We start from the raw sequence: 14,074 nt of genomic DNA, 5'->3' as shown, positions 1-14,074 counted from the left end.
CCCAGGCATGGACTCAGGAAAGTGAGACCTGAGAAACACCAAAGAAGAAGCCAAGACAAGAGAAAGTGGACAGAAGGAATATTCCAGAAAGGCAAAGCGCATGAGCAGAGAGCCTGAGAGCCAGAGACTGCATTCACAAGAGGAACCACATGCATTCAGGTGACCAGAGCTCTGTTCCCAGTACAGAGCACTGGGCCTTCCAGCTGCAGAGCCAAGCAGGAACCTACTCTCAGAACTCCCTTAAGCTGGTGTCCGAAGCTGCTGAGCAGTGAAGTGGAAGACAGAGGCTGAGGAGAGGGCAGGAGAAGAGGATGGAGAGACAGCAGGTAGAGACAACTATGTACAAGGTTCGGCTGTCAGGTATGGAAGAGGTGGGAAGGGTATGAAGTGGAGGGTGGGGAACCATGCGCAGTCACAGAGAAACAGAGCCAGCAGGGACCAGAAGACGACATAATGGCACTGTCCCTAGAGTCCCATGTAGTCGACCCTGGTTCGAGTCCTGGACCCAGTGGCTTAAACTCATGCCAGTCGTGTGTGCATGCTTGCTCAGGACCCCGAAAGGAGAATGGAAGAGAAGGGATTGCGGCATGACCATCCCCCCTAGGGGGTGATTTCTCACTTTCTGTCTCTCTGTCTCTCTCTGTCTTTCTAGCGAGCGCACATGCCCTATAGCAAAAACCTCTCCCCCCAAAAAAGAAAGAAACAGAACCAGCAGAGGTTACAGGAGGGGAGGAATGTGAGTCAAGAGACCAAAGTCTCTCAGGACTAGACATAAATGGGACCTGAGAAACATGTGACAAGATGAGCTTCAGCAGCATGAACATTTACCTCTGTAAGTGATGTCTTATGGGCAAAGCAAGCCATGCATCCCCTTACTACCTACGGACACTTCTGCCCTTCAGTGGGAGAACTGGAGAGTTGCCACAGAGACCGCGACCCCTAAAATATTTAGGATCGCATTCCTGAAAATGTTGCCAACCCCTGTTTAAGAGCTCTGGAGGGACCAGCAGTGAGCATAATGGCTATGTCGCTGGACTCCCATGTAGTCGACCGTGGTTCGAGTCCCGGACCCAGTGGCTTAAACTCACACCAGGCGCGTGTGCGTGCGTGCCCAAGATCCCGAGAGGAGAATGGAGGAGAAGGGATTGTGGTGTGGCTATTCCCCCTGGAGGGTGATTTCTCTCTTTCTATCTCTTTGTCTCTGTCTGTCTGGTGAGCGCATGCACCCTATAGCAAAGAAAAAAAAAAAAAAAAGAAAAAAAAAAACTCTCCAAAGAAAAAAAAAAAAAGAGCTCCGGACTTTTCCAGGATGTCCGAGTCAAGGCGAGATCTGGCCCTGGGTGTGCGTGATTCTGAAGCCTGCAGGCTGTGACTGCATCAACTTGCCCCCTGTGCAGGTGGGTGACCTGCTGGGGAGGAAGACGTCTGGGAAAGTTCTCAAATGAACCCATCTGCTGTTACAAAGGGACGGGCTGCCTTGTTTCCTATGCAGAGCCCATTCCTACTATTCAGTGATGAGGGCAATCTTATTAAAACAGAAATCAGATCATCGCATGTAAATAAAATCCGAAATAAAACCCCCACTCCCTACTATGACCTCCTTCTGCTCTTGAGCGCGCCAGGCCTGCCTGTGCCTCGGGGCTATGGTACTTGCTGTTCCCTCGGCCTGTAATGTTCTTCCTCCAGATCTCCCCACAGCCAGGTCGTCCTCATCCAGCAGGTACCAGCTCAAATGCCACTTCTTAGGACCAAAGGCAAGTCCTTCTCCCTAGTGTTTTCCAAACACATCACCGCCTGCCTAAGCTGCAAGCATTCATCACTCTGAAGTTATTTACTCATTTTCTTTATGGAGAGGCTTTGTTTTGCTCATGACTAAAGTATGAACTCAAGCAGACACTCCAGACTGCTAACCCTGAGGGCCAGGTGGCAGCACAGTGGTAACGCAACTGGACCCACATGAAAGAGCTCCTGGTTCGTGTCTCACTTCCTCCCTGAGCACTCCGGGTGTACACAGGTGTCTGGGACCTGGGCGGGCTGAAACTGGGGCTGGAGGTGGGGGCTGCAGCCTGAAGACCCTGGTGAGGGGAAGCTGCTGCTTCTGTCTCTTTTCCTCTCTCTTGGAACGAAATGAAAAAACTTTAAAACAAATGAAAAGGCTGCTAACATTTAAAGTCTGCTCTGTCCAATGTAAAATAATGTGAATCACAGATGAGAGCCACAAATGTATGTTTGTATTTTGTCATAGCCATGTTTAAAAAATAAACAGCGCGCCAGCCCTATACTGTAGCAGTTAAACACTGTGCAAAGGATGCTGGATCCCAGAAGGCTGACCAGGGTTCACAGCTTGAAAAATGTGCAGGGCGTATACATATATATATACACACACACATATATATGGAGGCCCAGGAGCTTGACTGGATGGACCACTGGAGGAATAAAATGGCAGCCTGACCAGGCTCCATGGTGTGGTGCTTTCTCTCTCTCCTATTCCCCCTCTCATATGTACATATATACTCTCTGGCATAAAATAATAACAATAATAATAATAATAATTAAATAAAATGTAAAAATAAAAGAAAAACAGGTAGAATTAATTTAAATCATTGGTGCTCAATGATTACACGTGGCTAGGTACCAACATATTACACAGGGCTGGCCTAAAATAGTCCTTCCCTTCTGTCAGATGCTGCTCTGACAGCTTTACATGTGCATATGCATCTTTTCCCACCGAGGCAAGCCCTGTATGCCTCCGTTTTTCTCGCAGGCCAAGTGCAGGCTGGGCCATGTACTTGTCATCCCCTTGAAGCTCCAAAGTCTGCAGAAGCTAGCATCTCAGCCTCCTCTAGAACATATAGTTCTGTTTCCTCAGGGGATGATTGAGAAAAGGCCCATTTCACATGAGAAGTGAGGTTGACCAGAAGTTCCTCAGCATTCAGAGGCATGGTCCATGTTTTCTACCTTCAGCCTTAAACCTATCCCTGGGATCAGGGACTGTAGGCTGCCTGGGCTTATAAGACCTCCAAAAGGAGTCTTTCTTGGCAGTGAATAAAGTGAGCAGGGCACCCTAATTATGGCCTCTTTGAGTCCAACCATGGAGGCAAAGTTCTGTCTTTGGTGCACTCAGCTGTGAAGTTCTGGGTCAGCCGTGGACAGGAGGAGAGTGACCTTGGTGTTTGAAAGCAAGCCTGAGCATTGGAAACCAGGGCTTTCTGCTCAGCCAGCATCCTGTGAGAAGTCTAGGAGGCTGTCAGTGTGGTCAACTCTATACTTATTTTGCAGTGTGGGTTACTAAACGGAGAGGGTGTGCACCCTAGCTGGTAACCCTTCAGTACACAGCTACGTAACCAAAACCTACGCTTTGGCTCTTACATCCATCCAAGAACAGGACCACAGCATCATTCACCCATTCCCTGGACAAACTGTTATTGAACGACTATGATCTTCCAAACAACATCCTTGGCCCTAAGATACCATAGTGATTAAAAAAAAAAAAAAAGATAAAACCCTCGCTTGCACGGAGCTTGCATTCTGATGGGGACAGATAGACAATAAACAAACGAATCAATAAGTACATGACGTCAGATGATGCAAGTGCTCTGAAGAAAAAACAGGAGATGGAACAGATGATGAGGTCAGGAGCAGCCACTCCGAAACAGTGCCCTGTGAGCATTACCTCTCACAGCACAAATATCTATCTGATACTGGAAAATTTGGAGCCACAGCCACAGGAAGTGAGAGGGCAAAAAGCCCTCCGATCAAGAATAAGAGAGACAATAAAGAAGGCCAGTGTGTCTACAGCCCTTTAAGAGAAGCAGAGGCCTTAGAGGGCGAGGGCGAGGGGTGCCAGGCCACACAGCACCGTGGCAAAAGCACCCCTCTATGAAGCCGTGCAAGCTTCATTCCTGCTCTCCATAAAGCTTAAAGAGGCATGTCCCTTGGCTCCCTTAGTCTGCCATTACAGGGGATGGCTTTGACAACAGGCAGGATGACTGATTGCTCATTTACACAACTCACACTGGTGTGAGGATGGGGCATAAATATTTATTGCCTCCAGCTGACTCCACTCTTGACAACAGATGTGAGGTATCAAAATTTGGGAACCCAGCACATGAAGTCATTGCTACTGCTGGGGATAGGCATCTTCCACTCCCCCAGCTCCTCTGAGACAGGCTGTTTAGAAGCCCACAGCAAACCCCTGGGGTTCTGGGCTCAGGGGATCTGTATTGCTCTACAGGTGCTTCTCCCCATGGCTCTGCTTGGTCCACTCATCAGTTCTGATAGTTCCAATCATCCCTGTTTCTGCCCAGCTACCCCCAATCATAGCTGCATACTAACCCCCCTCCCCTCTCAAATGACTCCCACTTCTCCACTCCCTTCAGCCCCAGTTTCCACAGTGAGGTCATATCCCTACAGCCCACCAGCTCTCACCAGCCAGTCTGGATGCTGTGGGTCTTGATATGAACCCAAACTTTGCAGTCTTCAAAGTCTGTTTTCCCTATTTGACAGTCTTCCTCCAGAGGTCAGTTCTCAAAGTTTGCTGGACAAGAGGAACCGTGGGGCAAGTTTTGATTATTATTATTATTTTTTTAAAGAGAGTTTTGCTATAGGGAACATGCACTTGCTAAAGAGACAAAGAGAGACAGAAAGCTAGAAATCACCTCCCAGGGGGATGGCCATGCCACAATCCCTTCTCCTCCATTCTCCTCTCAGAATTTTGGGCATGCATGCACATGTCCCTAGTGTGAGTTTTAAGTCACCGGGTGCAGGACTTAAACCACAGTTGACTACATGGGAGTCCAGCAACATAACCATTACACCATCTGCTGGTCCCAATAATTATTTTCTTGGTATCACTCCTGGTCCTACTACAAACCAATTAAATCAGAATCTTTATAGAATCAGAGCCTGGCGTTAGTATTTTCAGGATTCCCCATACAATTCTCTTGCAGAGCCAGGGCTCAGAATCACTGTGCTAGAGGGGGTTTCTTCAACTTTAACATGTGAACAAATCTTCTGAGGGTCTTACTAAACTGCAGCTTCAGATTTGGCAGGTTGGAAGAGGTCCCAAGATTCTGCATTTCTAACAAGTCCCCATGGTATGAAGTCATTGTGGGCTCATGGACCACACTTTTAATAACAAGGCTGTTAGGCAGCCAGAATTCAGGGTGAGGGCTGGACCAAGACTCCACTGGTTTTCTACATCCATTGTACAGTTTCCTTTAAAGATAGAAAGGGGCTGCCTGGCAGAGTTAGGATAAAAGGCTCTTAGGGAGAAGAGAGGACTTCCCAGCTAATGTGAACAGGGAACTCCATATCTACGCAACATGACGGGGTTTTTGCTATAGGGCACATGCGCTTGCCAGAAAGACAGAGACAGAGAGACAGAAAGTGAGAAATCCCCCCCAGCGGGGATGGCCACACCGCAATCCCTTCTTCTCCATTCTCCTTGGGATCTTGGGCATGCACACACACGTGCCCGGTGTGAGTTTCAGCCACCAGGTCTGGGACTCGAACTGTGGTCGACTACATGGGAGTTCAGCGACATAGCCATTACGCTAACTGCTGGTCCCAGGGGGTCCATTCTCTTTGTATCTTTTGAAGTGCTTAGCAGGATATCTAGTGCATAGTAAGTGTTCCATATATGGTACTTAAGCCATATACGTATGGCATTGTTTTTACTAGCACTGCAGGATCCTCACTCCTCTTCCCAAACCAAACGTGTATGTGCTTTCAACATCCAAAACCCGACCAAGCTCCACAGACCACCTTCTTCTCCAGAGGATAAGGCTCACACAGGAAAATGGAAAGCCTTGGGCTCAGGCACTTCAATCCCAAACATCACCCCATAGAGCCTGTCTGGTCTGAAGACGTTAATGCATTGCCTTTGGTTTCCCATTCTTTTGGTTCCTTTCCCATGAGTTGTAGATGGACTTTCAAAGGCTGGTCCTGGCCAATAGTGAGTGTCTACTGCATATGCAAACTCGTTGTAAGCGGTTTACTTGGCTCAACTCATTATACCCCTAAAACAGTTCAGGGTCACAAGTACTATCAGCCTCGAGGGCAGATGAGGCAACTCAGAAAGGCGAAGAAACCTACCCAAGATCACACACACAGAAAGTGACAGGCCAAATGGCGAACACAAGGCTGGGTGGCAGAGCCCCTGCCTTCCCAGGGCTTCTCAAACATTCATGGCTAAGTGATTTCGCCAAGATGCAGATTGTCATTCCAGCCCGAGGGTCTGCATTTCTCCTAAATTCCCAGGTGATGCCAACGTGGCTGGTCCACTGACAGCATTCTCAGTGACATAGGTCCTCACACACTCTGACAGTGTTTCTGGGTATCTTCCTCACGATGCTCCTAAAAATTCTTGCCACCACAGACTCCTCCAATTGGTGGCTTGGTGATTTGATGACTAGCAAGATCACAGTAAATTTCCCCTTTCGACACTCACCCAAAGTTCTATTAAAACGTCTGTTCAAACTGCAATACTGTGTGGCAAAGGCTATCAGCTATTTGGGAAAGTACTGTGTCCGTGATAAGCTGTAGGTGTGGCTGGTTATGAAATTGCTTTTCACCACTGAGAATGCTTTCTGGGCCAGGGAAACACTTCCTAACTCTAAGATCAAACAGCAGAATTCCAATTTGAGAAATACAAGGAGGGATTTCTTGAAACACTGAAGTGAATCATATAACTGCAAGTGCTTCTTCTCAGCTCACTGTATACAGAAACAGAATGACAAATCTTTCTGCCCAATGCAGGGTATTTAATGGCAAATCAAGGCTGTCCACTCCATCAATCTGAATTCAGTGGCTGTGAGCTAGCTCAGCTGTGAATGAGACGAAAAAACTCAAGCAGAGGGACCAGCAGTTAGCGTAATGGCTATGTCGCTGGATTCCCACGTAGTCGACCGCGGTTCACGTCCCCGACCCGGTGGCTTAAAACTCACACCGGGCGCCTGTGTGTGCGTGCCCAAGATCCCAAGAGGAGAATGGAGGAGAAGGGATTGCGGCATGGCCATCCCCCCCTGGGGGGTGATTTCTCGCTTTCTGTCTCTCTGTCTCTGTCTGGTGAGCACACGTGCCCTATAGCAAAAACTTCTAAAAAAAAAAAAAACCTCAAGCAGAGAGGGGTGAGGATAAATAACCAGGGGTGCTTTTGATGCCTGAATGGTCTGACGTTAGACTCACAAACTGACTTCAAATTGTGAATAGCCCGGAAAATAAAAATACCCTAACTCAAGCTGGTGGTAATAGTAACGTTAGACTAAACAATCATCAGTGATGATAAGGATTAGTTAGGATGGCACTTTCATGCTCTTCCCACTGCCCAGCGACTCTCAAGCTTTACTCCATAGAAGAATGAAGACAGAAGTTTCAAACACCCTACCCCATGACTGCCATTCTCAGTCACACCCCCACATCATTTAAATCATCATCCCTGGAGGTGGGGCCCAGGTATCCTTAATTTTTAAAGCTCCCATGATTCCCATGTGCAGCCAAGTTGGAGAAGAACCAGTGACGGGGCTTTCAGTGTCCTCACTCGTGAAATGAAAGAATCCATGTGGACTAGAGATTCTTCATCCTGGCTGGATGTTAGAATCACCTTAGGGAGGGTGTTTAAACTACTGGTGGCAGCATCATTCCTAGAAATTCTGGTTTGTCTCTGGGACCCAGGCATCAGCATTTTTAAGAGGTCCCCAGGTGATCTGCACATGTAGCCAGGCAGATGACCACTGGTTCAAAAGTTTTTGCCACGAATCTTCTATTGCTTACATTTTAAGGATCTATGATATCAAGGCTGAAAATACATCTTAGACCTTTTGCAAAAGTGGATACTTTCTTCTTTTTTTTTTTTTTTTTTTGGAGAGGTTTTTGCTATAGGGCCCATGCGCTTGCCAGAAAGATAGAGAGAGACAAAGAGACAAAAAGCGAGAAATCACCCCCCAAGGGGGTGGTCACGCCGCAATCCCTTCTTCTCCATTCTCCCCTTGGGATCCTGGGCACACACGCCTGGCATAAGTTTAAGCCATCAGGTTCAGGACTCAAACCACAGTCGGCTACATGGGAGTCCAGCGACATAGTCATTATGCCAACTGCTGGTCCCGCAAAAGTGGATTCTTAATCTTTACCTTTAAGTCAGAGATTCCTAGCTTTGAAGGAGTCTAAGAATCCACTTAATTCTTATGCAAACTATTAGATAAATACATAGATTCATAGATATATGTAGATTTTCAAGAGAGAATGTCCTCAGCTTTTACCATATTCTCAAAGAATTTAGATTACAGTCTTAGAAGTGAATATGACAGGATACACTTAATTATGGAATGAATAGAAAAATCTCAGCAGCATCTTTGCTGTAATTTTGGACTTGGAGCCCACCTACTGCCACCTAACAATTGTATATCTTTATTGCAGGTTTAGCTCAGATCATATAGTCCACTCTTTAGAAAATTGTAGAGTGATGGGGCCAGCAGTTAATGTAATGGCTATGTCACTGGACTCCCACGTAGTAGACTGCGGTTCACGACCCGGACCCGGTGGCTTAAAACTTACGCCAGGCGCGTGTGCGTGCGTGCCCAAGATCCCGAGAGGAGAATGGAGGAGAAGGGATTGTGGTGTGGCCATCCCTCCCGGGGGGGGGGGGGGGATTTCTCGCTTTCTGTCTCTCTGCCTCTCTCTGTCTGTCTGGTGAGCACACACACCCTATGGCAAAAACCTCTCAAAAAAAAAAAGAAAAAAGAAAGAAAATCGTAGGGCGATGAATATGAAGATTTCAGATTCAAACATCAAAATAGAAGCCAAGGCTGGGACTAGCATTTGACTGCTTGGTAATGCTCACAAGGACATAAGACCTTCCAAGTTGTACTTGGGAAAAGACTATGCATTCTGATAGTTTGGATTCATGTCCCCAACTGGGTAAGACTATTACAACTTACTAGTCTTCTCTGCAAACCATCTGCTTTGGATCTTGGTTTTCTCTCTTACTATCCGTGTAACACTGGGAAAAGTATAGAATTCCTCATATAGAATGGGGACAATGTAAGTACTTCCAAGATTGCCATGAAGAATAAGAAAGTACTCAGCATGATGCCTGATGCAGAGCAAAACCCTCCAAATATTTAGATAATACAGGTTGAGTATCTCTTATCCCAAATGCTCAAGAGCAGGAGAGTATGGGATTTCAGATTTTTTTTTTTTAATTTTGGAATATTTGCATGTGAAATGTCTTGGAAATGGGGCCCAAATCTAAATATGAAATTCATTCATGTTTCATATGCACCAAATACACATTCACCTGAAGGTAATATTTTTACAGTATTTTTGTCTTGCAGCATTTTGATTGTGACTCATCACATAAGGTCAGGTGTGGAATTCTGCACTTATGCCGTCAAGGCAATATTTGAAAAGTTTGGGATTTGGGGAAGACTTTGGATTTTTTATTAGGTTAGGGATGCTCAACCTATATTACAGTCATTACTGACTGTCTTATCAGTATTCATACATTTTAGTGACCTTGTTCAAGGTATTAAATTTCCTAGAGCTTCATGTATTGATCCACAAGACAAGAAAAATAAGCCCAGCCTGGTCTCTTTCAGATGGTTATGGCAATGATCAAAAAAAAGGAAGGAAGTGTACTGTGATTGCAGGGCAACTCATCATATATCTAGGAATTCTATAGAGTCCAGGAAAGAGTCACCCCAAGACAAAGTTCCAATGATCCAGTCATGCCCAGCCCAGCCCAGCCCAGCCCTCAGGAAGTGCTCTTTGAGGTTCCAATAGCTGAACAGCTCCACGGCCGGGTGCAGCAGCTTCCTGTCCACAGCTAGCATTCTAGGCCGCTCAGATCTCCCCACAACATGGGGGAATGAGTGACCATACTCCACATATCTGCTGCAAACTCCCCTTTAAGTAAGATAAGGACACCAGTCTCTCAGTACATCATCAGCCCACATCCAGCCCTGGTAGACTAGCAGGAGCCCCTCCCAGTCTGAACCATTCCTGGGAGACAGTCCCCAAATTCTCACAAGCCTGCCTGTCCATCAGAGTCGCTCTCCACGCAGAGCTGCCCCATCTGCCCCAGCAGAGCAGAAATATCACCAAAGTCTCTCACCAGCCACAGCCGAGATTCAAAGGGGATCAGCTCTAGATAATACAGGTTGAGTATCTCTTATCCCAAATGCTCAAGAGCAGGAGAGTATGGGATTTCAGATTTTTTTTTTTTAATTTTGGAATATTTGCATGTGAAATGTCTTGGAAATGGGGCCCAAATCTAAATATGAAATTCATTCATGTTTCATATGCACCAAATACACATTCACCTGAAGGTAATATTTTTACAGTATTTTTGTCTTGCAGCATTTTGATTGTGACTCATCACATAAGGTCAGGTGTGGAATTCTGCACTTATGCCGTCAAGGCAATATTTGAAAAGTTTGGGATTTGGGGAAGACTTTGGATTTTTTATTAGGTTAGGGATGCTCAACCTATATTACAGTCATTACTGACTGTCTTATCAGTATTCATACATTTTAGTGACCTTGTTCAAGGTATTAAATTTCCTAGAGCTTCATGTATTGATCCACAAGACAAGAAAAATAAGCCCAGCCTGGTCTCTTTCAGATGGTTATGGCAATGATCAAAAAAAAGGAAGGAAGTGTACTGTGATTGCAGGGCAACTCATCATATATCTAGGAATTCTATAGAGTCCAGGAAAGAGTCACCCCAAGACAAAGTTCCAATGATCCAGTCATGCCCAGCCCAGCCCAGCCCAGCCCTCAGGAAGTGCTCTTTGAGGTTCCAATAGCTGAACAGCTCCACGGCCGGGTGCAGCAGCTTCCTGTCCACAGCTAGCATTCTAGGCCGCTCAGATCTCCCCACAACATGGGGGAATGAGTGACCATACTCCACATATCTGCTGCAAACTCCCCTTTAAGTAAGATAAGGACACCAGTCTCTCAGTACATCATCAGCCCACATCCAGCCCTGGTAGACTAGCAGGAGCCCCTCCCAGTCTGAACCATTCCTGGGAGACAGTCCCCAAATTCTCACAAGCCTGCCTGTCCATCAGAGTCGCTCTCCACGCAGAGCTGCCCCATCTGCCCCAGCAGAGCAGAAATATCACCAAAGTCTCTCACCAGCCACAGCCGAGATTCAAAGGGGATCAGCTCTCACTTACCTGGAGTCTGCTTGGCCGTACGCACAGGGGTGTAGTGGTTTTTGGAGGACGATCTGACCGGCGTGTTCTCTTTGGGAGAGGTATCGATAGCCGAGATAGTTTCTCTTTCACAGTGTGCTATGGGAATTGGTCCCTGTTGTCTTAAGATGTCAGCCAGAGCCCTAAACGAGGAGGAGATCACACAGTGAGATTCACTGAACAGGTATGCACAACCACGAAGGGAGCTTACTTTTCTGGGGCTTTGATTTACAGAGCTATAGGAGGAGACGGAGAAACAGCACTTCATACTCAAAAGTCACAGCTTCATCTGATCTGGATTCAGTGGGGACACGGGGTAGAGGTTGCCATGCCTGGGGGTATAGACACTAAAAGGCTGTGATTAAAGTTTTCTTAATTCATTCCACATCAATAAATTTTGAGCCCTTTCAAAATCCTGGCTTTCCAAATGCCCATCTAGGCCAGGCAGATAGCTGGAGCAGCTGGCTAGCAGAAGGCCACTACAGAGAAGGGCTGCCTCCGCTGGCCTTCAATTCAGCAGCAGGTTATAATACCAGGGCAAGCGACCTCCCCATTCTAAAACACACGCCAGACCAGGCAGTGGTGCAGCAGCAATGGCACTGGGCCCACATGGGCAAGTTCTGGGGTCCCGTCCCTGGTCCTCTTTGAGCATGCTGAGTGTGGGCCTGTGATCTGAACTTTTTTTTAGATCACGGCATGGGGAGGTCTGTCTCTCTGTCTAGGTCAGTCTTTCTTATGAAAGTAATAAACTTTCAAAAAAGTACAAAGCTTTACACACACACACACACACACACACACACGCACACACCCAAAGTGGCATGTACTAGATACCAAAGACCCAAATACACCATGCAGTTCCTGCCATCAAAGAAGGTGTGATTCAGCTGCAGAGACAGGATGTACAGATAAAAATATACAAGTCGGAACACACGATGAGCACAACTGGGGTTGAGAGGAGGGAGCAACTACAAACAGAGGAAATGCACAGGAAGAAAGACACACAGAAGCTCTGCCGCGGTCACAGAGACACATCTTCCCACAAGGACCCAGTATTCAGAGAAAGCAGCCTTTGTAGCCAGCACCAACTATGCACTTCCTGAGGACTCGGCAAGTGCCAGTCACTTAGGGACAGAGAGGGACAGGACCCAGTTGCTGCTATCGAGAGTTCACAATTTTGGGAGACTCGCTTCCCTACCTGATTTTTTTTTTTTTTTAATTTGTCAGAAAGTGGGAGCATTTGCCAGAAATAGACAGAGAGAGGGAGAGAAGCAAAAAGCAACCCTCTTGAGGCATGGTCATGACACAATCCCTCCTCCATTTCTCTAACCTGCTGGGATTTGGGTCACGCACACATACGCACTTGACATGTTTTTCAAGCTGCCAGGTTCAGAACTCAAACCATGTAGTCAGCCACGTGGGATCTCTTAACCACTAGGCCATGGGGCCGCCTCCCAATCTGGTTTCAAGCAGGAACTCTTTCCATGGGTGTGAAAAGTGAGATGCCCACTGGGAATGGAAGACAGAAGCACATGGGGATGCTCTGAGAAGGCATGGATGAATGTGGACAGGCCACAGAAGCCCATGCCTGAATGCTGACATTTCAGATCAGGTTCCCGGTTCTGAAAGTGCTCCTGTTTTGTACAAGAGAGGCAAGGACTCGTCTATCAGCTCAGGGTGATCCTGAGAGGTGAGTGGGTACCATGCGACACCTCCAGGACTCTCTCAGCCACCCCTGACCACCACGGAGCCAGCCATGCCCAGCCCACACCAGGGCTCCCTCTGTACCCGAGTCCAGCTCTGGCACTATGCCACCATGGAAAGTGGCAGTTTAAACACACGTCTGAGAGTGAATTGTTTCATTACGCCGCCCCTGACACGCTGAACCTTCCTAGCAGAAGAGCATCAAGCTGGCAATCTTATCATTTAGTGGCATTTATACAGTAATTTCAGATTTTCCAAATGCTTTCCCCTCACTGGCTTTCATCTCTCAGCTTTGAAGGAAAGAGCAGATGTACACCACCATCCCCACTCACTTCTGTGGAACAAGCAGAACCTCGGCGTGGAACCTCGCCGCTCTAGGAGAGGGAGTCTGGGCAGGCCTGCATCTAGGAGAGGGAGTCTGGGCAGGCCTGGCATTCAGGGAGCGAGGAAACAAAATTGTCCTAGAAAGCCGATCTGAGTCCAAACTCCAGCTCTGCACTAAGTAGCTATGAAATTTTACACAGAAATTGATTAAATTGAAATTTAATCTTTTCTACTCCATCCACAAAACAAAGGCTTTAAGTTAGTATGACCGCTAAGATCCCTTCTAATTCCATAATTTGATAACTTTGTATTTTATGTGCTTTTTTAAGCTACCCATTCATGCACACATTCAGGTTGCTTTAGTTCCTTCATCCCTGTGATTATCAAAGACACCTTACTGTCAGATCTTTCTACGACAAGAAAATGGGGGAACCAGCAGTTAGCGTAATGGCTATGTCGCTGGACTCCCACGTAGTCGACCGCAGTTCGTGTCTCGGACCTGGTGGCTTAAATCTCACGCCGGGCGCGTGTGCGTGCGTGCCCAAGATCCCGAGAGGAGAATGGAGGAGAAGGGATTGCGGCGTGAGCATCCCCCCTGGGGGGTGATTTCTCGCTTTCTGTCTCTATGTCTCTGTCTGTCTGGCGAGTGCACGCCCCCTATAGCGAAAACCTCTCCAAAAAAAAAAAAAATGGTGCATTAGAAGTAGCAATAGATATCAATAGACATACAGAGCAAGTTAACAGAATTGAGAGTCCAGAAATAAATGTATAAATCTGCATTGACTGATTCCTCTTTTTCTTTTTCTTTTTTTTTTTTTGGAAGGGGAGTTTTTTTTGTCCAGGGGCCACTGGACT

General features: G+C 46.9%; 1 protein-coding gene across 1 annotated transcript in view; it reads right to left on the bottom strand.

Moving 5' to 3' along the window:
* The window catches only part of SHISA6 (shisa family member 6), a 380,723-nt gene that overhangs the window by 332,905 nt on the left and 33,744 nt on the right, over window positions 1-14,074 (bottom strand). Inside the window, exon 4 of the mRNA XM_027774921.1 lies at window positions 11,177-11,337. Within this exon, the coding sequence (XP_027630722.1) occupies window positions 11,177-11,337 (161 nt within the window). The remainder of the gene's footprint in view (window positions 1-11,176; window positions 11,338-14,074) is intronic.

The sequence above is a fragment of the Tupaia chinensis genome, unplaced genomic scaffold (assembly GCF_000334495.1).
Source record: "Tupaia chinensis unplaced genomic scaffold, TupChi_1.0 Scaffold000493_1, whole genome shotgun sequence".
NCBI classification, from domain to species: Eukaryota; Metazoa; Chordata; class Mammalia; order Scandentia; family Tupaiidae; genus Tupaia; species Tupaia belangeri.
This window is presented reverse-complemented; position numbering and strand designations above follow the sequence as displayed.